The sequence below is a fragment of the Periplaneta americana genome, chromosome 1, assembly GCF_040183065.1.
Source record: "Periplaneta americana isolate PAMFEO1 chromosome 1, P.americana_PAMFEO1_priV1, whole genome shotgun sequence".
NCBI lineage: Eukaryota > Metazoa > Arthropoda > Insecta > Blattodea > Blattidae > Periplaneta > Periplaneta americana.
Genome location: NC_091117.1, coordinates 151,654,823 through 151,681,850, shown reverse-complemented (window position 1 = coordinate 151,681,850; position 27,028 = coordinate 151,654,823). Strand labels below are relative to the sequence as shown.

Below are 27,028 nucleotides of genomic sequence, written 5' to 3'. Positions count from 1 at the left end.
AGAGTAGGGTGGGGTAGGGTAGGGTAGGATAGGGTAGGGTAGTCCGCCGCTGTGGAGTAACGAGAAATGAACGGGTCCGGGCTCAAATCCTAGTTGGGACAAATTATGTGGTTGATGTTTTCTCCGAGATTTTCCCTCAACCAATTGAATCAGGATTTCTGGGTAACTTTTTGTATTGAAACTCGGGCTCATTTCGCTATCATATTATTGTATTACACTTCCCTCTTTCATCATCATCTCTGTTTCTTTCCCATACTTCGGGCTTGCTCCGATGTAGAATCGGCTGGGAGCCGCTACCGAAATTAACCCCGTGATTTGTGGTCTTTAGTTATGTACCGTGGGCTCTCTCCCTGGGCTTCATGGTAGCTACCATGGGACCTGGAGTTGAGGGACCGTGATGATGCCTACGCGGAAATGCGAAGCCATTCTGTAGCATATAGGGGAGTTCGGAAGCGGACCGCAGCGAAACTTGTAGCGCGGGGGCCTTAGAAGATGTATATTATTCCATTCCAATCGGCGTACATGCGAAGGCAGTCCCAGGCCGTGCCCCTCCTCTCAAGGGAAACTAATAGGATAGGCTAGGATAGAGTAGGGTAGGGCACGATAGGGTAGGGTAGGACGGGACGGAGCAGGTATTAGAATGGATAATTTTTGTGAGAAATTTCCTCAAACTTTTACTGGGATTCTTACATTTTATAACAGAGGATTATTAACCACGCACCTTGAGCATCATGGGTAACACCCATTCTTCTTTTCTTGTACGGAGTAGGGAATCGAAGGCTTACACTGCAGCCTGAGGCTTATTGTGCTTACCACTCCTATTCTGTGAATGATTGGATAGCTGAACGGCCGCGCTCTTGTACAAGTACAGCACTGTAAACTGAACCCGGGGTATGGTATGGATGATGATACGTGAATTAATGAGGCGAAATAATTCTGGAGTCCAACGCCGAAACGTACCCAGCAATTGTGATTTAATTGGTTGAGGGAAAACTCCTGAAAAATCCCAACCAGGTAACTTGTCTCAGCCAGAATTCGAACTCGGATCCACTTTTTAATGGTCAGACGCCCTGGCCGTTATTTCACAGCGGTGACTATAACACCATTAATCACTACGATTAAATTATTTCTGTTTTTGTTTGAATCAGTTTTCAAATCAATATATTAAGAGGCAAGAAACTTTTGTTACAAGTAATAAGTTAGTTACAGTGCTGACAGTCGAAGTCGGATATTTATTTCTGAAATGGTGGTAATAAAGGTTTCATATGCAGATGTAGCGGGATGAGGGTGCAAACATTGAGAAAAAACCTGGAAAAATCCTGTCACAATACAAGTCAGCAAATATAATAATTGTTTAACCAATCACCAGATATTTTATAACATATTTAAAGGAATTTAAAAGGAATCGATCATAAAAAAATGATATTTACTTAACAGATAATAATTGCAAGATAATTTTATTCTATTTGTTTCACTTGGCTAGTGGCAGAATGTGACGAATATTATATTACACAATTACATATTACATCTTATGAATAATCTTCCTAAACCCTTTTACTTCTCGCTTAATTTACAAGGTTAGATTGTGTGTACTTCTCGTTGTTGCAATTTTTTTATATTGAAGTGTAAAAGTTATGATTGGAGTAGGATTTTGTAACTTTGTGAGTAAAGGAAATTAAAAGTTTTATTTATTTTTTCCAATGGCTCTTTCCGTGCAAGGAATAACTCCAGCTAAGCGGTAAGATGTTGAAAAAGAAAAAGATTATTTTTATGACAATATTTATTCACCATAGAATGTGCTTGCTTTCGCTAGAATGTGAAACCATGACTCAGATATGAACTCTTATGAACAACTTTTCTGATTCAGTGTCTTTAATTTTTAATTATCTCTAGTTCTTTGCGTGACTGTAAATATAATACAATTTAATGTTTGCTTGTAGTGCTTTATTTGGTTGGAGAACTGGACGACGACAGTGGGATAATCGGTATAATCATAGGTAATAAAATTTGTTAAATATGTTCATACAAGAAAATCTTGAACCGTTTGAGAACCTTGGCGCTTAAGCAGAGGTACAGGGTTTATTCTCGCAGACCCTCATATCGGGGTCGAAGGAGCCTTTGCCGTTCATGCACTGGCCAGGAATGGCCTGCATATCTTTATCGCAGCTGTAGAACTTGTGGCAGTTGTCAGGATCTGGGAAAAGTCCTACTGAAGTGCATTGGAACGCGGAGGACGCGGTGGTGGTGCTGGGAGCACCAGTGCATCCGGTCACTTTGCACACTCCTGCTACAGCGTCATAAGTTCCCGTGCCTCGCATGCAGGTTCCTTGCCATGCGATACCGCTCATGCCGCACATGTAGAAATTGTGGCAGTCAAGGGGGTCGGGATATATCCCAACTCCGGGACAGTTGAACGAGCCGAAGGGTAGAGACATCGTTGTTATCGTCAAACTCAGAATCTGTTGGACACAAATAAGTTAATTTATTTGTTATTGCTGCTCTTAAAAATGTTTGTACTACTTTATCCACAATAATATTACAATAACACAAGGTGGGGCAGAATGAATTCATGATTTTGACTTAAGTAATAAAGTAAAACCATTCTAAAACTACCCTCTATAAAAAGGAAACCTGTACAAACGAAAATGACACTCGGGAGGAAATTAAACGCAGAATAAATATGGGAAATGCGTGTTATTCGGTTGAGAAGTTCTTATCATCCAGTCTGCTGTCCAAAAATCTGAAAGTTAGAATTTATAAAACAGTTATATTACCGGTTGTTCTGTATGGTTGTGAAACTTGGACTCTCACTTTAAGAGAGGAACATAGGTTAAGGGTGTTTGAGAATAAGGTGCTTAGGAAAATATTTGGGGCTAAGCGGGATGAAGTTACAGGAGAATGGAGAAAGTTACACAACGCAGAACTGCACGCATTGTATTCTTCACCTGACATAATTAGGAACCTTAAATCCAGACGTTTGAGATAGGCAGGGCATGTAGCACGTATGGGCGAATCCAGAAATGCATATAGTGTGTTAGTTGGGAGGCCGGAGGGAAAAAGACCTTTGGGGAGGCCGAGACGTAGATGGGAGGATAATATTAAAATGGATTTGAGGGAGGTGGGATACGATGATAGACTGGATTAATCTTGCTGAGGATAGGGACCGATGGTGGGCTTATGTGAGGGCGGCAATGAACCTTCGGGTTCCTTAAAAGCCATATGTAAGTAAGTAAGTACAACGAAAAATAAATTTGAGAACGGAATAATTTCATATGTAAAATAATACTTTAAAACGGAAAACTGCCTAACGCGAAAACAGAATCATTTTTGGGCACCATTTACGTAAACGAACCTGACTAAAACGGATAATTTTAAGCGTAACTGTTGCTAAATTCTATCAAACCATTTATAATTTTGCGGTAATACTGTACGAAGCATGGCATAATTTTTTGTGTGACTGTACATGCAATAATCTGGAAGACTTTAGCTATTCTTTGTCAGGCGTTGGGAGTGAAGCTTTTCTAACCATGTCACTATTCTGTGCTTATTTTAAAGACCCCGGCAGGTTACTGACCTTCGTACCGTTACTTCTTGCAACCCTCTTGCATTTTCTTCCATTTATTCTCAGTTTTGTGTTAACAAGCCAATACAGTGACAGAGGACAGTGCGAGTAGATGCGAATAATTGTAGTGTAGTGTCAGTTTAGTTTCACATTTCCGTTAATTTATTCTGAGTTTTGTGTTAATATGCCAGTACAGTGTTAAATAACGGTGCGAATAACGTAAAACTGCGTGATTTAATAAAAAAAGCCTGGATGACCAGTTCTATCATGGAATAGTGGCTTCATTCTTTTAATGGAGCAATGAAACGTCAAGGTCCTAAGGTCATACTGTTTTTAGACAATGCTACCTGCCATCCAAGGATTGACTTGTCTAAAGTGAAGTTAATCTATTTTCCACAAAACACAACTTCAGTTACACAATCGAGCGCAATTTACACTCTGAATTGATGCAGGACGCGAAGGAAATCCTACAACGTTGCCTTAGAAAAAAAAAAAGTCGCGGCAATGTGCTTTAAAAGAAATGTGGGGGCCAAGAAACTAGGGTGCAGAGAGAGGATGAGAGAGAGAGGCTGAAATTACGTAAGTTAATAATTATGAAAATAAAATTCACTTTGGATGTACTGTAGTAACTTGTATTTCATATTACTGTATTTCTTCATTGTGGTCTTCCTACAGTAAGCATATTGCAGTAGTCTATTCTTAGTTTTGCCAAAAGTCAACCTTTTGTAAAACGAAAACCTGTGAAAACGTACAAAAAATTGTGGAACGATCGCGTTTCGTTTTAGGAGGTCTTACTGTAACCTCCGATAGTTAGGGTCGATTGAATCTAGGCATGGCATAACATTGGCCAAGGTATGCCAGTTAAGGTTCGAGTGACAATTGTTCAGGTTTACGTGGCAACGATTTGTTTTGCTACTGAAATCAACAAATTTGAATTATTTCAATGTATGTGCTGAATGAACATGTCTCGTTGGTCAGGAGAACACCGGGCATTCACTACTGAAACATTTTGTTTAAAACGGAGAGTCAGTGATAACAGCACGGCGATTATTCAGGCGGAAGTTCCGGATCGCAACACAATCAATAACAAATCAGTCAAAGGACATTATGGAGCATGTCGACTCCATGTCGATTTCACAAAACGCTTCCACTCTGTTCTGTCTGTTACTAGTTTCTCCCAGTTGGTAATTCCCATTTCCATGCATTCCTTCTCAATTTCATTTTTCCATCTACTTCGAGGTCTTCCTCAGTGGCCTTCTGTTGTTAAAGATATTCATATATATTTGTTTTACGCTGCTGCAGTCATCCATATGTATAACATGTCCTGCTCAGTTCAATCTTCTGGTCCGTATTACATTTAAAATTGACGGTCGAAAATGTTATGTTTTATTTAACGACGCTCGCAACTGCAGAGGTTATATCAGTGTCGCCGGATGTGCCGGAATTTTGTCCCGCAGGAGTATTTACTGGCATGAGCCTGTCGCATTTAAGCACACTTAAATGCCATCGACCTGGCCCGGGATCGAACCCGCAACCTTGGGCATACAAGATCAGCGCTATACCAACTCGCCAACCAGGTTTGATGGTCGAATGTTCCACTTGTTTTCAAGTGGGTCAAAAATTGGACCAAACATTTTCCTCAACACATTGTTTTTAAAAACTATTAATTTGTGTTTTTACTTTTTTTTTTCATATAATAGTACAGGTTGAATTAGAACACAATCAATAACAGGAATGAGAAATTATGAGTAACAGCTTCTTCAAGAGATGACAAATTACAGGCAGAGATCGAACTGTGCGTAACAACCGGAGAATATCGAAAGAGTGCATGCTGCCGTCATTCGCAGTCCAAAACGATCTGCACGTCGACAAGCTGTTGCCCATAACATATTCAACAGGTCCCTTCGTCGGATATTGCTAATCGACTTAAATCATCGTCCGTACAAAATTAAGAGTTGTCGGACCGTGACTTCATCTCAAGAACATAATTTTGTAATTGATACTCTAAACTTAAATGGCATACCTTGATCAATGTTATGCCATGCTGAGCTTCAATCCACCCCAACTATCGGATGGGTATTACTTAAGTCAAAATCATGAGATCTTTCTGCCCCATTTTGTATTATGCCCATAGAGGAAAGCCTGCTGCTACAAAAAGTAAACTAAAGTGAGTCTAGTATAGTCTCTTGCATAGATTCCAAAATGAAATAAACACTGAAGAAGCTGAAATTCGTAACAAAATTAAGACCACAAATAGCTCGTATTTTGCTCTTCTTATAGTAGAGCCTAAACTCTAAATTATGACACAGGAAATACAAACACGGGATATATATACGTCATTGATTTCTCCTATCTTCACCTATGGGAGTGGATTTTCATCGTAATAGGAACGAACAATCTTCCAGAGATCCACCGCTGTGGAGTAACGGTTAGGACGTCAGGATGTGGAATGAGCCGGCACGGGTTCAAATTCTGGTTGGGGTAAGTTACCTGGTTTAGGTTTTCTCCGAGGTTTTCTCTCAAACAATTGAAGCAGAATTGCTGGGTAACTTTCGGCGTTGGATCTCGGACTCATTTCGCCATCATAATTACACTTCCCCTCTTTCATCATCATCATCATCATCATCATCATCTCCTCCGTTTTTTTTCTAGATTTCAGGCTTGCTTCGATGTAGAGTCGACGAAATTGGACCTCGTGGGTATGTGGTCATTCGTTATTGGTGGTAGCGCTATGCACCGTGGGCTGTCCACTGGACTCAAGGTAACTCGTGGGACAGCGGTGAGAACTACGTGGAATGGTAAAGGGATCATGTAGGCTGTAGAGGAGTTCGGTGGTGGCGCGCAGGCTAATCTGTAGCTGTCTTAAGGCATGCACAACATTCCGTCCGGGTAGTAGAATGGGCCCATTCAAGCGACCTGCGTGAGAGAACAGTCCCATTCCGTGCCGTTCTCTACAGATGGAATAATAGAATAGAATGTTTCATAGCAAGATTCTAAGATTATCATTAAGGCCCATCGATTAGATTAATAAAGATTACAGACCGAGATACAACAATTAGCTTCACTAAGCCCCCCCCCCGAAAAATAAAATAAAATTATCTAAAAGTTTGTCTCATATACAGAATGTTTCTTTTTTTACGTGAAACATCTGTATTCGGCATACAATGATAGAAAAATTGTAACTTTTTGACATAGCAGTTTTACTCTGACGTCACCCGTACCATGATAACAGGAGTATAAGATGAACTTCGTGCCCCGTAGTTTTCCACGCGATCCATCTAGTTCTTTTCTCTATTTGTGCCTCCTTGCAAGAACGCACACTCGTTTATCTTTTAGCTTACTTTCCCTCTTTTCTTCCCCTTTGATGACCGAATTTTCCACATGCTTCTCTCCATCATGTGGTAGCTATTAAGTTACGTCCATTTTTTACTTTTCCCCTTCAAAATTCTCTTAAGTTTCTTTAGCGGTACGGTGAAAAATTCGATAGGTACAAAGCTTTATTCTGCTGCATATATTTTCGTAGAACTACCTTTGGATGCATCATTTGTCGACTCAGTTTTTATTTTCTTCTACACCTTTTTATCGTGTGGTTATTTATTGATTAGGTTATATTTTGTACCGTCTTAAGCGAATGACATACTGTATTTTACATGTAACATTTTTCAACTGACTGCCTTTCAAGAGGTAAAGCATGCACTGATGGATTTTTCACTCTCAAAATTTTAATGAAACACGGAGGGAATTTAATTTGACTATAAACATTGCACTCCTAGATTATTATTATAAAGGCGTTTCATAAAGTCAGCAGCGACGAACGTCTTACAATTTTACAGAATGATTATTGCAAGAAATAATCATCGGTCTATAAAAATTATACAGAAATAACTTGGTAACTGTTAAAAGAGAATATTATTCGTCTATCATTAGACTTTTTAATCAATAAGTACGACAGGGACGTACACTATCCTCCCTACTATTCATAGTTTATATAGTCATGTAATGGAGGCAAACCTCATGGCAATTTATCAGTCACAAATAGGCCTTACACTGAATTTAGATATTACTTTAAGTATCATTAACGAAATCTGAAGATGGCTTGTATTATTATTATTATTATTATTATTATTATTATTATTATTATTATTATTATTATTATTATTACATAATCTGGATAAAATATACAAAAATTATGGTATGGAAATTTCATTAGACAGAAGTAACTTGTTTGCCTTCAAGGGGTAGCAACAGATAACCAGCAAAATATATACAAATAACTTACTCATAATTAGATAGGTGAATAACTTCAACTAACTTGGATATACATTATCACTTAAGCTTGACTTTGACATTTGCAATATATTTATTAAGGGCAGCAATGCTTTGAAAGCATTAAAAAATTATGGCAAATCATGCACTGACACTTTTGACAATAGCTACCACAATGTTTAGGATAGCCATACATAAATTTAATAATTGAGTCTCTAAAGAAAGCTGAATTTATTGGCATACAGTTCACTTAATTTAGATTATCCTCCTGTCCTAAATAATTTGTTTAATTGTTGCAACAAATCGAAAAAACACTGAAACATAAGACCACATAGGTACAAATTCCTGGTAAGCTAATGATCTCATTGGTCATAAATTTGTATGAGATCTTACACATACTTACAACTACAACAACTTACTTTTTACTTGATTTCAGAAAGATCTGTCTATTTTGAGACGTTTTATAAAATTAGAGTTTGGAAAAAATAATTTTCACAGAATGTATAAAATTATGAAACTAACTTAACTTTCAAGTTATAAAAATAAAAACTGAATTTGACTACCACAAAGCAATATGTAAGACATGGTAAAAAATTGGGACCAATGGCATCATTACTTTACCAAGAAAATATACCTATGTGATCTTATGTTTAAGTATATTTTCGTTTGTTGCAACAATTAAACAAATTGTAAAGGACAAATTAATAATCTAAATTAAGTGAACTATAAGCCATTCATTTCAATATTGTTTCAAGATTCAATGGTAAAATTTATGTACGGCTATCGTAAATCTTATGGTAGATATTGTCTGAAGTGTCACTGTAAGTTTTGCCATAATTTTTGTATGCGTTCGTAACCCTCTGCCCTTAAATTTATAACAACTTACAGCACTATAAACACAGTTGTGTCCAAAAGCATACACGAATTAAAATTTATGTAATCTTGCCCGACCAGTTGCATCTTACGGATGCAAGGCATGGACAGTTAGAACACTGGAATCTCAGGAATAAATGATGCAGAGATACTTGTCGTTGAAAACGCAGGAAATTTATTTTTTGAGATAATTAAATTAAAAGTTTTGTTATACATAACTCGTACATTAACACAACTTCTACTAATTACATAAATGCATACTTATAATTAAAATATTGAGATAAAATTTTCATGAAATCGTACATTTTTAGCGCGAAAATAAAAAATAAGATACAATTTGAATAATTTTGAGGGAAAAATTGTTCCGGGGCCGGGTATCGAACCCGGAACCTTTGGTTAAACTTACCAACGCTCTACCAACTGAGCCACCCGGGAACTCTACCCGACACGGATCCAATTCTTTCCTCTATATCCACAGACCTCAAAGTGGGCTGACAACCGTCAAGCAACCAACATTGAGTGCATACTAACTCTGTGTGACTTGAATTGTGGTTTTCTGTTAACGAACAGTGACGTGTATTATGCAAATCAAACTTTCAGGTATAACTCCTGTAAAGTCGATTTGAATAATTTTAAGGGAATAATTGTGATAATACACGTCATAATTTCATCACTGCACAGTGAATTTTGAATTTTGAAAAAAAAAAAAAATATATATATATATAACTTTTTTCAAATCGTAAAAATACGTTTATCATGTAGCAGAAGGGCGGTGTTTTACACATAATAATTTTACGTCACTGTTCGTTAACAGAAAACCACAATTTAAGTCATACATTTAGTGTGCACTCAATGTTGGTTGCTTGACGGTTGTCAGCCCACTTTGAGATCTGTGGATATAGAGGGAAAAGTTGGATCGGTGTCGGGTAGAGTTCTCGGGTAGTTCAGTTAGTAGAGCGTTGGTACGTATAACCAAAGGTCCCGGGCTCAATACCCGGCCCCGGAACAATTTTTCCCTCAAAATTATTCAAACGGACTTTACAGGGAGTTATACCTAAAAGCTTGATTTGCAAGATACAATTTATCAAAAGTCGACTATTTTCAGTAGCGCATCGCTTTAATAATAATAATAATAATAATAATAATAATAATAATAATAATAATAATGATTTATTTTAGCTGGCAGAGTTAAGGCCGTAAGGCCTTCTCTTCCACTCAACCAGCAAAAAGTGTATATACATATGCATGAACTTACAAAGAACTTTAAGGGGTTAAGTACAGCTTAAAGGGGTAAAATTTTGGAAATATTCAACTTTTTTTCCTCCATTACTCTATGTTGTACAATAATGAAAATTAGTATGTGTAAAACACTGTCCTTCTGCTATATGATAAACATATTTTACATATATATATATATATATATTTTTTTTTTTTTCAAAATTTAAAGCTCACTGTGCAGTGATGGAGCGTTTCCCTCATAACTCAAAAAGTATCCAACATTCTGTGATGAATTTTTTGTGTATATTTATGCATGTCATATCTACAATATGATGCAAAATCACTTTTCTACCTTTGATAGATTGTCTGGTAAAAAAATAAATTCATTTTAAAAAATGGTCAAATATTTAACACAAAGTAAAAAAAATATATATATATTATATACAGTATATATATATATATATATATATATATATATTGTTTATTAAGGAATGTAGTTGAAAGAGCATGTTATTGTAAACATGAGTTCCAGCAATAAAATAAAAAAGAAAGAACATGAAAAAGTTAACAAGCTTATGAATTATGAGAGAAACGCTTCATCACTGCATAGTGAACTCTGAATTTAAAATATATATATATATATATATTTTAAATCGTAAAATTTTTTTCATATAGCAGAAGGATTGTGTCTTCCAATTTTCATTATTGTACAAAATACAATAATGGGAGAAAAAAATGTTGAATATTTCCAAAAAAAATTACTGCTGTAAGCTGTACTTAACCCTTTAAATGAGAGGAAATACTTAACGACTTCAAAATAATGGTACGAACCATATCAAATGATTTTAGAGCGTCAAAATACTGGCTCTGTTTTAAGACTTTGACAAAATTAAGAAGTTCTCATTTAGCCTCATCTCATACGAAATATGACGATACTAAAAATATAAATTCAAATATTTATCTCTAGAGCGATTAGGTCTACTTACCACACAAGTTGCCAACGCAACAGATAAAGTGAACTTGCAAGCGTCCATGTTGGCTGCAGGAAGTATTTCTGAGTTAGGTCGATGTGCGTGGAATTGTCAATTTATACGTTCGTAGTCACTCTCCCACCATTCATCTCTAGTTTTCACTGCGTAATGCACATTGTTGGTACACATCTGTGCATTGAATGCAGCACATGGCAATGTCGCAGACCTGAATTCAATATCAGGATCGTGTGCCATTTTGAACCCTAATATTCTTCTCTTTTGTCTGTGCAGATCAGCAAAATACAAAGAAACAAACAAAAAAAAAGTCAGAGAAACATTGCTTATTATTCAAGTTTACACGCAAGCTCCAAATCTTCTTCTTCTTCTTCAGCATTGAACTACGTTAAGGCAGAAGCTTCAAATCTTCTTCTTCTTCTTCTTCTTCTTCTTCTTCTTCGTTGTTTTGGCATTGAACTTTTAAGTCAGTTAAGGCAGCAATATTAACAGTTTTAAGTTCGTCTAACGTTAACTTTTTTCCTTTCATCTGTTATCATTTTACAATCGTTCGTTGCCTAAGGTGCAGCTGTTATAGGTTTTTACAGTTGTATATGTTCTAATAATTTAAGTTAAATATTTTAAGATGTCTTCGTGTTATGGTCTTGCAACTTCTAATACAGACAACTATATCATTCTGCTGACAGATATTTAATTTGAACTTTCTCAGTTATCATCTAGATTTCTTTTCCGTAGGGCATTGTTTCAGTTTTGCAAAATATTTATTTTGTTTCTTTTTTAACATTTTTGTGTATAACATGACACTCGAGCATTCTGTATAACCTATAGCCTATACTGTAAAAGGCTGTGAGGTAATACCTCTGTCTTGTTACTATATCGTAAAATTCATATAATATAAGAAAAATGATTGGATATATATTGTCATAAGTAATATCAAAACCGAAAATCCTGGGTGATATTGGTTAGTAAGACACTTTCGCAAACAGAATAATAAGTAAATAATTAACAACATAAAATGATAGGGCATATTAAATATTTGCCCATTCCAATTTACTCATTTCCACACTATGTGTACACAGTTGAATATGTTCCCACCTAAAACCCTAATAAAAGCGAAAAGAAATACAAAAGAGAAATAAAAAACAGTCGTTGGAGTTCAATTTAAATAATTCAATACTTCGCGATTATTTTGCCCAATGATATCAAATCTCCAAATCACTTCTAATAAAATATTTAAACCAATATATAACAAGAGAATGTAACCAGTGTTTTGAAATTAAGTGCAAACCACAGAAAACTTATTTCTATCCATTTCATATCTCTAGTTTCCCTCCAAATCTTCTTACAAAACATACCAAAGATGTCGAATTCATCAGGATATAGCTTCAAGCAGCATTAAGATAACCAATATAACGAACACAATGAAGTTAAATAAATGATTTATTGTCGTTTTTGAAGATACAACATTTAGCCTTGTAGTATTTAATTATATAACATCACGTTACGCTTTTAGCAGAATCCGAAGATGCATCCTCCTGTGCTGCTGTCGAAGACTTGAAAGAAGCCGCATTTCTGGCTCTGAAGATTAAGGTTCACGTCACAGCGATAGTATTTGCACTTGCTGGTAGGGTCAGCAAATGTCTGGCCCGATTTCTTGCACGGTTTCTCTGTAGTACTGGATGTCGAACCAATAGTTACGGTTGTATTAGTTGTTCGTGTTATTGTTGATGTTGACGGTGTTGTGGTTGATGTAGTTGACGGTGTTGTCGATATTGTAGTTGGCGGTGTTGTCGATGTTGTAGTTGGCGGTGTTGTTGTCGATATTGTGGTTGATGGTGTTTTCGATGTCGTAGTTGATGGCATTGTTGATGTTACAATTGATGTCGATGTTATAGTTGACGGTGGTATCCAAGTTGTAGTTAACATTGTTGTCGAGGCTGTAGTTGTTGAAGTTGTAGGTAGCGTTGATTGGGTTGTGTTAGGTGTTGCGAGTGATTCAGTTATTTCGGTTATTATTGTACTCTCTGTACTGGTTGTTTCTGGTGTTTCATTTGGTGTTGTGCGTGTTTGAGAAGTTTCGGTTATTATTGTACTGATTTCTTCTAATACTATATCTTTAAGTGTTGTAGGTGTTTCAGTAATTTGTGTTATTGTGCTAGATGCGCTGGGTGTTTCTCTTATTTCAGTTGGTGTTGCATGTGTTTCAGTTATTTCGTTTATTGTAGTACTCGACGTACTGAGTATTTCTGGTATTTCAGTTGGAGTTGTAGGTGTTTCAGTGATTTCTGTGACTGTTATGCTGGGTGTGCTTGGTGTTTCTGTTATTTCGGTTGGTGCTGTGGAAATTTCAGTTATTTTGGTTGTTTTTGTACTGTGTGAAGTAGTTTCTGATATTTCAGATGATTTTGTACGTATTTCATTTAATTCGGTTATTGTTGTACTGAATGTTCCTTCAGTTGATATTGCTGGTATTACAGTTAATTTAGTTACTGTTGTGCTGGGTGTGTTTGATTTTCCAGTTGATGTTGCACTAGATGTTTCAGGTAACTCATTTGACGAGTAACTACCCTTTATTATTGGTATTATCGCTGATGTAGATGTACGTATAGTAGGTGTTGATATTGAGATTATTGACGTAGTTTGTGTTGTTTTTGTAGTTGTCGACGTTTTTGAAGTACAGATACCTGGCTCGCAATCCTGGAAGACAGGATCAAAGCGTGTGTAAATGGGACAGGATCCGATTTTGGATTTGCCATTACGGTCACAGATATAATACTTGGTGCAGTCCGTGGGATTGGCGTACAGGCCTATCCCAGGACACACATATCCTCCTGAATTCTTCGTGGCTGGCGGAGTGGTTGTTGTCACTGGACAGTCTCCTGGCTCGCAGTCCATGAAGACAGTATTGTAGTGGGTGTACAGAGGACATGACTTTCTGAAAGCTTGTTTTCTGCCGTTACAGCTGTAGTAAGCTCTGCAGTCCATAGGATCAGGAAACATTCCGATTGAGGGGCATTCAAAAGTAACTACCAACGGCAGGAAACTTAAAATCTGAAACAAATTCCATCAAGCCAGTGCCTGCGTCAATTAAATGTGTGTTAAGCTCATTTATTTTTATTTATTTAACGCCTGCTTCTTATATAATTATTATTTGTACTTATTTATAAATGTTGTTGTTTAGTCAACATGTTAAGAACATTTTAAATAGTCTACTGATTACAATTTTTACTTGCATGTTTTCTGCAAGTTTATTTTAACATTTTGCTCTGCTTAATTGATATATTCGTTAAGCATATGTGTATTTTGTATTTATATCGTACACTTATTCTCAAAACATTTTATTACTTACCCATTTCCTGTTTTTTTAGATAACTTATCAGTTTTCATTTTAAACTTCATTTTTTATTTCCTAATTGTCTACTTGTTTACTTAAAAAGTAGGACTATATGTGTACATATTTGTTGCGTTTCTTAAGTACCGTACCTATATATTATATAATTTTTATTCATTTATTACTACAACTTTCATTGTGTCTTTTGTTTACATTAATTTTTATTTACAATAAAAATTTGGTGTTCTACCAAGTATATTCTGACCTAATATCGCCAACCATTGGGAACTACAGAGTGTCCGGGTTAAAGATATACATAAATAACAGCATATAATAAGAGAAATGTACATTATAAATGTTTAACGTAAAACGCAATCTATAGAAAATCTCTCTGAGGCTTGTTCTATCATACTTGCAAGGTAATCGTTACGTCACATGTCGCACAAGAGCCGAAACGGAATAAGGACATATTTTGCATCAGATTTTTCCCTGTCGGTCGAGATGTAGACGCCACGGCTTAAAGTGCAGTGTGTGCTTTGGTTTGCAGAATTTAATCAGTTACACTTGTTCAGCGATGTACACGAAGGGAACGGAATGTGGATCCATCTACACGCAAATCGACCAGCCTATGAAGCGCTCACAGAGTGAATAGTAAATCCCCTCACGAACGCTCACCTCTGCCATTATGAAGGAAATGAAAGCTGAACGCTTAAAACAAGTGATTACAGTATTTGTCCTCGAATACTGTAATGGTTGGAGTGATGTTGTGATCAATTGAACCAGAATATTGAGGAACCCCACATGTCTAGAAAACTAAACTTTTCAGGAGATACAAAAAATAATAATAAAACAGGTCCTAGATTTGTGCTCACATTATTTTTTTCTTAACACTGTAGCTAAAATGAATGTTGATGGCAATATGTGGGGTTTCTCTTCATAATATCATGATTCTACATGTTCAGAATACGAAATCATATATAACTCATTTTCGTAAAAAATGGACATGTGGGGTTTCTCAATATTGTGATTCAGTTGCAATGTGCTGCTCTCTACACAAACGAGCGGCGAGACGAGAGGAAGGGGACAGTTTAGGCCTACTATATGCATTGGGAGTAATAAAATATAATGGCATACACATTTTCAGGCCGTCAGAAAAATAATGTGATATTAAATATTTTAATTGATTTAACGACTGATTTCTTTCAAACATTAATTAAAATCACCGAATTCCACATGCTTACATTATAATGAATGATTATTAAACGTCTTTGGAATGAGTTAATTGATGTATGGAATTAAAGCGAAGTGTGGTGGAAAGATAAATGCTGTAAATAATACTACTAATAGGCTATAACATTTAGGAACTCAAATTAATATGAAGCCATATGAAAAGTGAGTTTATTTTTTTCATGTTAAAAGATATAAAACATAATTAAAAGTGTCGGGATTCGAACCTTCAATCCCGTACTCTAGATACAAATGCTTTACCCAATGGGCCACTTCGCTTGCCTTTAATCATTAGATGATTTCATAATAGGGTAGAATGCTCCCGGCTCTTCTGTATATTTCAGGTTTGTTTTCTCAAAAACTGCAGCATTTTACGTCTGTATATTTGAAAATAGTAACTCCCATTTTTTAATGTATTCACGCATAGATATGTAATATTTAAACAGAAAAGAGACACGAATATCTCATCATGGTATGAATTAGGTTATTGGCCGGAGCATGTGCAGTGTGGCATTCAGAAATGATCGTGCGTCTCAACATTTCTGTCCCTCACTAAACGTTACACAGAATTGAGGAATTTTCTGGTTATAGAGCTTATCTTAACATTATTATTATTATTATTATTATTATTATTATTATTATTATTATTAATTTTATTTTATTATCATTCATTCATAGTTTTCTGCCCAAGAGCAGGTCCTTCACTGCAAACCTAGGATTCTCCAATCTTTCCTATTTTCTGTCTTCCTCTTTGTCTCCGCACATAATCCATATATCTTAATGTCGTCTATCATCTGATTACTTCTGCCACGAACTCTTCTCCCGCTCACCATTCCTTTCAGTGAAATCCTTGAGTACATGCAGTTTCTTCTCAGCCAATCACTCAATCAATTCGTTTTCCTCTTCCTGATCAGTTTCAGCATCATTCTTTCTTCACCCACTCTTTCCAACACAATTTCATTTCTTATTCTGTCTGTCCATTTCACATGCTCCATTCTTCTCCATATCCACATTTCAAATGCTTCTATTCGCTTTTCTTGACTTCGTCGTAATGCCCATGTTTCTACCCCATACATGTTTGCAGTTTTTCTTCGAAAATATGAATGCGGTATCTTCTCGTTTTCCACACATCAATCTCTCTTTTGATTCTTAAAAGATCTCAGGGGCCTCTGCATGGAGAGTGGATTTGACTAATTAGGCCCTCTGAACTTAATCGAAATTCACCGCAAGGGTTAAATAATAGTTCCATCATAGTTTTTGACCCGATCAGAGACCGGGAAATCTCAATTAGCCTCTACCTTCCTTATTATCATTATTATTGATTTTATTATTGACACTCTCCGAAGGACAAGATATATAATCCTGTATTCCGAAATAATTTTTATCATGATTGTAAGTTTAAACATACGTATATGATTTTTGTTGATTTTCACAATTACAAAAACAATCGGCCATTTTGTATTAGGCCTAAAGATTTATTTTGAAGTTCGAAGTGACTTAATTCATTCATACAAGTAATGAATTGGTGACATGTTGAAGAAAATTAAGATTAAGAAGAGTTGCAGATTGGAAGACTTTCTTCGTTGTTGATAAAAAAAAGTTAATCGCAGCATTTCGAAAATTGACTTTATCTTCATGTTGAGATAATGGAAAATATGGGATGAAAAGGAGCTCCTCACCTCTTCTCATTCTATATTTTCATCAGCTGAAGACGAAAATATAGCCAAGTGAATACAAAGGGGTTCCCTTTCGTTGAAAGCCCTCATTACCATATCATGCTTTAGTCATCTGAAGACGAACGTAGAGCAAATGGGGTGAAAATGGATTCATTTTTGTTGGGAGTCCCTCTTACTATATGTTTTAATCCCTTGAAGACGAAGATAGAGCAAGTCACATGAAAAGAGTTTCCTTTCCTTTGGAAGTCCTAGGTTTAATCACCTAAGTCGAAGATAGAACGAATAGGGTGAAGACGGTTTCCTTTTTGGTTAGGAGCCCCTCTTACCATATTTTTTTAATCACTTGAAGACGAAGATGTAGCGAATGCTTTGGTGAAAAGACTTTCCTTTAGTTGGGAGCTCTTCTTAGGACATGTTTTAATCATCTGAAGAAGGAAATAAAGGCAATGGAGTTAAAAGAGTGTCCATTACTTGGAGAACCTGTCTTGCCCTAAGTTTTAATCACTTGAAGACGAAGAGAGAGGCAATAGGGTGAAAAGGGTTTTCTTTTCTTTGAGAGCGTCTCTTACCACATGTTTGGATCACCTGAATACAAATATAAAGCAAATGGAAACCCCTCTTACCTTAGATTTTAACCATCTGAAGATGAAGATACAGTCATGGGATGAAAAGGATTTTCTTTTCGTTGGAAATCTCTCTTACCTTATATTTTAACCACTTGAAGATGAAGATAGAGTCAATGGGGTGAATGGATTTCCTTTTCATTGAAAGCCCCTCTTGACCTATTTTAATCACTGAGGACGAAGATAGTACAGATTATGTTTGTTGGGAGCCTCTTTCACCTTACATTTTAACCACCTGAAGATGAAGATAGAGTCAATGGGATGAAAAAATGTTTATTTTTGTTTGGAGATCTTCTCACCCTACTTTTTCATCACTTGAAGGTAAAGATAGATTCAGTGGGTGAAAAGGGTTTCCTTTCCATTGAGAGCCCCTCTTACCCTATGTTTCGATCACCTGAAGATTAAGATAGAGCCAATGAAGTGAAAGGCATATCCTTTTCATTGGAAGCCTCTCTTACCCTATGTTTCGACTACCTGAAGATGAAGTTAGAGCCAATCTTCGAAGAGTTGTGGTTTCCTTTTTGATAACTATGAATGGAAAATCATAATCTACATATTATCTTCTCTACAATTATCATTGCTTTCATCCTCATTTATCGAGGTGTATTGAAGTGTTAATAGGGTATATGGTTTCTTCCCTCTCACAGAAAAATCAATTGGGAAAATATATACTGTTTTGTCACGTGTCTTTTACTTCTAATTCTGCATAATTGTATCATAAATTGATTATTTAAACTTAGAATATTTAAGTCTATTAGAAATATTAGGTTGGTTTGATTTCCTCTAATCTCAGCTAAGCCTACTATTAAATTTTGTCATGGGAATTTTGTGTTATCGGTACTTCGATGGTTTATAAGTGTAGTGGGAATGTTCTATAAATTTTAGAACTGCTACTTAGGCCTATTTCTCGAAGCAAGTACATTATATTATTATCAATGTTTTCATGTCCGTTAATATTGAATGTATTCTCTTGGAACAAGTCTGTTGACTTATTATAATTTCGTTTAAAAGTAAGTAATTGAATTAAAAGTGTTATCATTACATTATTTCGCTGTACTATACTAACAATTAAGAGGCAATCTTTCTTGTCACAACTGCGAGATTTCGCAAATTATAGACCCATAACGTTCTGCATAGAGATATACGTAAATGTATAATAATGATTAATGAGTGTTTAAAACATAACATTCACTTACCATATTTGGTGCAATAACGAGAAAAACACATGCAAGTGGTATAGACGTCATTTTGTAGTTTTTGCTCGAAGTATTTCTATTGAGAACCTATTCAACTGTTACATTATATTTATACCGTTTTGAGTGCAAAACTAGATATTCATGACGTAAGAACTTTATCTAATATTTTATCAGTTTAAAAAGCCTATGCTCATTTGTTATACACAATCTTTGCTTTTAGTTAAAACATTTGTTGTTACATAAATCATAGTTATTATGCTTTAGTTTCAAAGGATTTTGTAATTTGTTTTTACCATAATGATTATATGCTGAAGTCCACGTACGAAATGAAAATTTTTGGAGAATCCGTAAGTAAAGAAGAGATGCTATAGCATAGGTATATAAATACAAAGTTAATTTCATTAGACCAGAATCATACCTCAATGGGTCTCGTCATTTATGTCTGTACATTCGTCCAGCTCCAGAGAATAATCTATGAACTAAGAAACATTTATTTCCATTTCATTTTAAATTAATTTATAAACATTACCTAGATCTATCCTTTTTCAGTGTTGGGAGACAAATGACTCTTACTAAAATTATCAACTTTCTTTAGATACTTTAGTTCAATGACGCTATCCAAACATGACAACAAAACGACCATGCGTACTAGTCATCGTAGACTGCCATTTTCTAGTAAAATAGCCAGCTAGAATTTGTTTACTTCATAGTCAGAGTTGTGGTAATTTCGTCATTCTCATTTGTACAGCTTCATTCAGGGATTTTGGACTCTGCAAAAAGTAAGTAGACAGACTAAGAGCGAGTTACTCGTCACTACACTTCCTTCTTATCATGTCGCGGTACACTCCGTCTTAAAACACAATATTATTTCACACGTCCCGTTACTAACCACTACGTCTGTTGACTAAACAATATCATGATGGCTTATATTTTCTTGACATGAGTGTCCCTCAACTTCGAGTATAGAGATTATTTTCATTCTTCCTCTTCCCTCTTCCTCTCCTTTGCACATGTGTGATTAAATTTCTTTCTTATGACGATCACACAGCTCGTTCACTAGCCAAACAACCAAGGACAAGGGCCATTAACGCTGAATCGAGCTGTACATGAACTTTCTTCTTTCAAATCTTATAGCGTTTTAGTTCGTTTCATTCTCGAAATAAGAAAAAAAGAATCTGAAATAGCCATAATATTGGAACAATATTAATACTGAGCGTAAGTACTTCCATATTTTTATGTAACAATAACGTTATATTTTATATACAGTATGGACGAGAAGTCCCTATACACTGTAGTAACCTGGATCTATGAAGGAAATAAGGAAATAAATCCTTAATACCAATACGATAATCGTTCGGGAGGTCGATCTGGCAGCGCTGGTGGTGATGGCGGAAACAATACACAATAATACTCGCTCAAAATGGCTCCTAACGCGATGGTCGATATGGATACTTTTAGTGTGGAGGAGCGTTTGGAGACGTGTGTGGATTCACAAAGGTCGAATCATGCAAAAGAAAGGAGGATATCCAGAATGACTTTGTGGTGTGTTTTGGTAATGAACCACCATCACGGCCAACGTTATTGGGGTGGGAGAAGAAGTTTTTGCCACGGAAAGTGTTCTTGATTAGCGCAGTAGTGGGAGACCGTACACGTGAGCTGAAACTTGTGCTGCTGTGGAGGCATAAATTTAACGATCGCCGATGAAATCTTTACGCAAACGTTCTTCAGAATTAGGCAATGCAAAATCGACAATGCAAGACCACATAAGAATGATCTGAAAATGAAATGCTTTTGTCCGCCAATGCCTGGACGAAATTTTTCCAAATCGTTGGATTGGAAGTGGGTCAGAACAATCTCAGGCTTCATTCCCTTGGCATACAAGAAGCACTGACCTCACAACACTTGACATTGCACTATGAGCTATTGTGAAAGAGAAGGTACAGAAACACCGATATTTCAACGAACAGCTGAAAGACGCAGTTCGTGCAGCGTTTCAAAGCATCACCCCTAATACTCTGCGGATTAACAATCGGACGTTGAGGGCATTAAGTTATGCTACGAACATAGAGAAACCCATGCAAACTTTTGGATGCATAGGAGGTAAGCTGTACATTAGGGTGTATCGAAAAAATTAAATTCATAATTTAAAAAATATAGAGTACGGAAAAGTTATTATATCTAACCATCACCGTCTGCTATCCTTATACGCCTTCCCACTTCGACCAAAAGCGCGTACATTGAAATAGTGCAAAGTTTCTCCACTACCCACCTCAGAGCGCTGCATTGATGTCCCTCGCAGCTCAACTTGACGGTGACGGCATGGAGGCAGGTTACACTCGCAATATTTGCCGACTTGTTGGTTTTGAATTGAGAAATTTAACACGCTCAAAACGTTCTGTTGTTTCTGAAGCAATATTCTTCAGAAATATGGGAATTGCACATTTACACACGAACATGCTCAAACTTTGTATGTGACTGTCGTCTAAAGAGGCAGGGCATTTGAGTCAAGGAGACTCGCTAAGCACAGGAAGAATAAGTTTAGTTAGCGTTTCACATGTCCTGACGGTCACCAACTTCGCGGCCTCGCAGACAAACTCGAAAATTGTGCTTAGTAACCACACTAACATTTCAGATGGATAGTGCATCTTATCGGAGATATCCCTCTTGTAGATTAAGTCCATCATAGGTGAACTACATTTTTCTTTGCTGACCAGCTGACACCATAGTATACATTCGATTTCCTTCTGTAGTTGCTTTACTACGAAACCTCCAATGTAAGTCAGAGACGCCAACTGCATTGTCACAAATCCAAGGCCTGAAAATTAAATTTTACATACCTACAGTTATAATAAGTTAAAGTATATCGTCAATCTTTAGTTAACGATTTTATTTAAAGCTTTATTGATAAACAATTTTACTTACATGGAGGTTGGTGAAGTTTGCTTAATATAGACATCATACTTTCTGGAATCGAAGTCTCGTCTTCCTGTTGGTTAGTTCCAGACGAGAGCATCACTATAGAAGTTCTCTTGTTATTTCTAGTAGTTAATCCAGTGTTCAGTATTCTGTTCATGCGAAATATAACTGCTCTGCAGTCTGGCATGTCACTGCTCCCAGATATCTGTCTCAGCTTACTGAAGAAATGCTCTATAGGATACTTTTAAATGCCCTTGTGAGAACGAAATGGAAGCCAGATGAAAGCAGATACTTTGTGCACTGGAGTGGAGGAAGATGTCAGGAGAACAGCTTCGTAGGTGTCTTTGCTTAAAAATTCCATTCTCTGCTCATTGCTTGCATTTCTAATTTCTGCTAGATATGATGGAAAATCATTTTCTAACCACTCCAGTCTCTCATCACTTATACTGAAAAAGTGCATTTTCTCCGGCATTAAGTGCTGCAAAGAAGTGCTTCTCACATCATGGATTTCGAACCACTTCTTTATCATTTTCAGAAACGTGATAGTGGCACCACAGCTTTGAAAATCCTGGGATTTGAAGTGGCTGCTGTTGTCTTTCAAACATTCAGAGCGGTTATTACCTCCGAAGAAAATATATCTTTAGCCCTTTTCACATTCATCTTTTCGAAATTAGTTGGTGCTACATGTTTTCTACTTAGGAAAGGGACTGGCTTAACTACTTCTTTCGACTGCATTTTATATAAGTTTTTAATGTGACTGCCACTAATTTCTTCCTTTCCACCATACATTGTCTTTTCTAAAAGAGCTGTTCTTAAGTTTTTCAATATGTGGCACTGGTCGAAAGCTAAGAAGAGAGGCCGTTCTGGATTATCTGGATGACTAATTCTAGCCTTTATTGTCTTCCCGTTGGACAGTCGTCTCATCATGTTCGCATTTGTTTTATGATTATCTGTAACTAATCTTAAAATCACAAAACCAATAGACTCGACCAGTTTTATCACTGATAGTGTGAGACTGTGAAGTTCCACCCCAGAAAGCCTTTTAGAAAAAAAATAAGCAACAGGAATTCTATAACAGGTGGATATGCCAGAAATAAGAAAACATAACAGACTATTTGCAAGAACTGGCTCTTTATCAGTTACAGCTTTCGAAACAGAATTGTTTTCACATCGGAGAGCTTCTACATGAGAAGAAGTGTCCTTATGACCAAAAAATGTGTCTAGTTTCTTGTCATACAAAAATTGCTGTTTTATGGCCATTTCGTCAATAATTAGGGAACTTAATTTTTCTCCTCCATTCAGTCTTTCAGACTCTGCAAGTAGTCTCTCTCTCACGAGTTCTGTCACTCCTGTTTCGCAAGATACGTCTCCTAGATAGCGATTCAAAGTGCTTATAGAAGGCAGTTTTAACAAATTGTTTCTTGCGTAACTATACCCCTTTGGAGAAATGAATTGCCATATTACACACTGTTTTATGTAATTTTCTGACCAACGGGGCGACTGCTTATAATAATTTAGAATTTGTTCTAAAATAAATGAAGATTTGGAATCAGTTGGATCTTGTTCATTAGACTCTATTATTGCTTCTACATTGCTGTGGTATTTATTATGAAACTGGTTCATCCGTTCTTTCTGTACTTGCAAATCATTCTCCAACTTTTTGATTTTCTGATTGGCACGCCACAATTTTAATCGCAGTCGTGTTTTTTCTCTTTCGGCTTTATAATATTTTCCAGCTTCGGAGTCTGTCTGAACTTCAACAGACCTGCTGCAATTAATTGTATTTTCAACGTCGTCTTCGTTGTTGCCGTCAGAAATAGGACATTCATAATTATCTCCAAAAGACTCATCCCTCTTTCGTTTTTTTGTTTTTCTTTACTTCATGCTTTATTAATACTCGACTCTGCGGTATGGGTTTATGTATCTTATTCGGAGGATAACCTTTAAAAACTGACGGGATAGCATTTTACTTCAATTTCTTTATTTTCAGGTCTGGACGGTAATCAGCATCAAGAAAATGTAGGCCACACACAAAAGATGTTCTGGAGGCACGAAATTATCTCTAGATATATTTTTTAGCCATTTTTGTTTCAGTTCTGGATCGCAAGGAAATTCATGAAATGAAATCCCCTTGACTTTTCCGCTCTTGCTTGTGCAGTGCGGCACACAGCAATACACCATTTTGTAGATGATATACCTAGCAGAAGTAAAAAAAAAATTATATATATATATATTCATTGGATATTGATCCCAAAAATTATATAGGCTACTGTAAATTGAAATGCAATAGATTTTAGATTAGGGATGACGCTGAAAGGAGGTAAGGGTGGGCTAGAGTCTCTCCAAAGAACTTCTGTCCCCCCAACTGCTCACGATAATATTGGTTAATGCATTTGATTTCATTATTCCGCATTGTCTTTATAATAGCAAAATAAATAAAATTCACAAAAAACGTGGAAATATTTAAGACACTGTGCCGGGTAGTATTAGGCCTATATTTTTTTACTATCTATTGTTTTACATTAATTGACATTTTTTCTTCTATCTGAAAACAGGCATTAAGTATTGTAATGGATAATCTGATACTTTGGACGCGGTTCTGCGCTATTACTTATTAGTTCGTTCTTGCCACTGCTCTTTCTTTAGTCTCAGTTGAGCCGTTGATTACAAATTGGCTATGAGCAATAAATCAGCTACTGGTACTACTCGCTTTCATCTCAGAATTACCCGCCATACCTCAGTAAGGTTTATTGGATGTACCGCCGCCCCTGTTTAAAACGGTTGATTATAGTTTCAAATAGTTTGGAATGTAATGGACGTAGCTTTATCAGTTTGACATGGAATGAGCATGCATATATAAACCTGTAAATTGTACATACCTTTCTCCATAAAATCAAGATGGAACTTTTCTCAAAGATGTTTGTTTATTAGTTTATACACACTTATATTCTAACGGCCACACAAATCACTAAACAAACAGACATAAAACATCAGCACCAACTCTCTGAAACCACGTTTTTCTGTCTTTCGCGTAGGCATAACAAGTGATGCTATACGCTGTTTGGACTGCGACACTGGGACATCCTACTAGCGCTCCTGCGACAAAGTATTTAACTATCTCGTGTACGCTTGACAGCATGGGCATTTAAGGAAGTGGGAAGGCGTGTAAGAATAGCAGACGGCGATGATCTAACATTCATTCAGAAAAAAATAGAGCTCTAGATTAAATTTTCACCGAGGCGCAAAGCCTTCCAAGTTTTATAGAACTCTCAAAAACTTGAAAAAATTATATTCTGTAATACTGAATATTAAGAACGTTCAGCCCACACCTGTGGAGTAACGGTTAGCGTGTCTGGCCGCGAAACCAGGTGGCCCGGGTTCGATTTCCGGTCGGGGCAAGTTACCTGGTTGAGGTTTTTTCCGGGGTTTTCTCTCAACCCAATATGAGCAAATGCTGGATAACTTTCGGCGTTGAACCCCCGACTCATTTCACCGGCATTATCACCTTCATCACATTCAGACGCTAAATAACCTAAGATGTTGATATATAAAGTAACCTACTGAAAAATAAACAATAAAAAATAAAAAGGAACATTCAGATGTTATAAATGTTTGTATCGATGACTGAATAGACACTACCAAACTGGCAACGCAATATACTTCAAATTAGTGTGCGTACTGTGTAGAGGGAGGGAGCGGGTGAAGGTAAGGTGTGATTATCACTTCTCCATTCTGTCACAATTTCCCATATGCATTGATATGTGTTTTGAGTGTTGCGTATTATTTCTAATGGCGAAATCTTCACCAGTAAAAACAAGAAAGAAGACATCTGTCAGGGCGAAGAATATTTTTGATACCCCAAAAGAATTGAATAACAGAACACTCCGGACCTAGCGAGATGTAATAAGGTATTATCTCTTCACTCTCACAGAATTAAAAGGTGAAGGAAGTAAAGAACCTGCAGTGCGTGTAATGTCGAAAAAATTGTAAATAAAGTAGTGAGTTCATAGTAACACGCTTCGATCCCTGTTTCCATGAGAACAATAACAGATATGATATTAAATTATCATAATAAAGTTAAGAATTTATTAAAAACAGGACAAAAGCAGAAAATCTAATGAATCTAAACTGCACTGCCTAAGACTATTTTATATTGCAACATGAATATGTCTTGACTTCGTGAATTGCAAATTTGAAAATCGCGAAAAATACCGTAAAAAGAAAGAAATTTCCTACTTGATCAACGGACATGTAGAGAAACGGCGATTGCAAGTCTGGACAATGTAGTAACAAAAAGAACTAAAAATAAAAAGCAAGAGGAAAGAAGATCCATGAAATGTAAACGAAAAGAAGACATGCCACCTTTTTCTCCAGAGTGTGCCATACAATAGAGCAGTTCATCGGAAGAAAATAATTATTATTTGGATTCGGATTTCACTTGCAAATATCCTCTGGAACTCATGTTTTAGAAGCACGAGTTTTGGCAAGGAGTAGTAATTGAAGACTGTTCGCAAGTGTCTAGTGCCAGAATTAAACTTTATGGCTAAGGAGTATATGGACTTGATTGACTGGAACACGTGCAGTGTCACAGAGCCATCAGGGATAGCTCATATAAATACTGAGAATTTTCTGAAAATACTGAGTGACATAAATTTACAATAAATTGATGTTCCTTGTTTCCCTTGCCACACACAGGCCGTTGAAAGACTAGTAAAAGTTGTCAGTGATGCTGATTCTTCTGTATGTGGTTATGATGCAAGAGATGCATGTATTCGCTCCAACCTTCGTTCAAGGAAAGAATTACCTAAGTATGAAAGGAAAAGTGAGTGTTTTTCATCTAGGTTGGAGTAACATTGAAAACAGAAATGAAGACAATGAATGGGTGGGCAGGCAGAAACTCGATAACAGCCACCTCTCCGTGATGAGTTCTGGGCTATTATAGCCTGAAAATATTATTAAGACTTCTGTTCAGTTATCTGGTTACTTAGATAACATTAAAATTTTTCAAGTAATAGAAAACGTAACAAATATAATGAATATCAGAGTTTAAACATAAGTTAATATTTAGATAAAATTCTTAAACTTTAAAGCTAATGCTAGAAATCTTCGTATGAGATCAAAATTTGGCAAAGACAATAATTAACCTATGAGAAA

General features: G+C 36.2%; 1 protein-coding gene across 2 annotated transcripts; it reads right to left on the bottom strand.

The window, feature by feature from the left end:
- Positions 1 to 1,144: 1,144 nt before the first annotated feature.
- Positions 1,145 to 19,052, bottom strand: LOC138702072 (uncharacterized). 2 transcript variants are annotated; one of them, XM_069829615.1, is made up of 3 exons: positions 18,959 to 19,040; positions 10,906 to 13,956; positions 1,145 to 2,459 (listed from the first exon to the last, which is right to left on the bottom strand). In XM_069829615.1, exons 1-2 carry the CDS (start codon positions 19,007 to 19,009, stop codon positions 12,415 to 12,417), a joined length of 1,593 nt encoding a protein of 530 aa, XP_069685716.1. In that variant the 5' UTR covers positions 19,010 to 19,040; the 3' UTR covers positions 1,145 to 2,459; positions 10,906 to 12,414. The 2 variants fall into 2 exon arrangements, with proteins under 2 accessions (XP_069685716.1, XP_069685724.1); XM_069829623.1 differs by lacking the exon at positions 10,906 to 13,956 and having other exon boundaries at positions 1,442 to 2,459; positions 18,959 to 19,052.
- Between the last annotated feature and the right edge of the window lie 7,976 nt (positions 19,053 to 27,028).

What these genes read in the sequence shown, in the direction of transcription:
- LOC138702072 (XM_069829615.1), bottom strand. Translation starts at nt 19,009, where the DNA reads ATGACGTCTATACCACTTGCATGTGTTTTTCTCGTTATTGCACCAAAT. An exon ending in TCGTTATTGCACCAAATATG is followed by an intron (nt 13,957 to 18,958) that starts GTAAGTGAATGT and finishes AATTTGTTTCAG; the next exon opens with ATTTTAAGTTTCCTGCCGTT.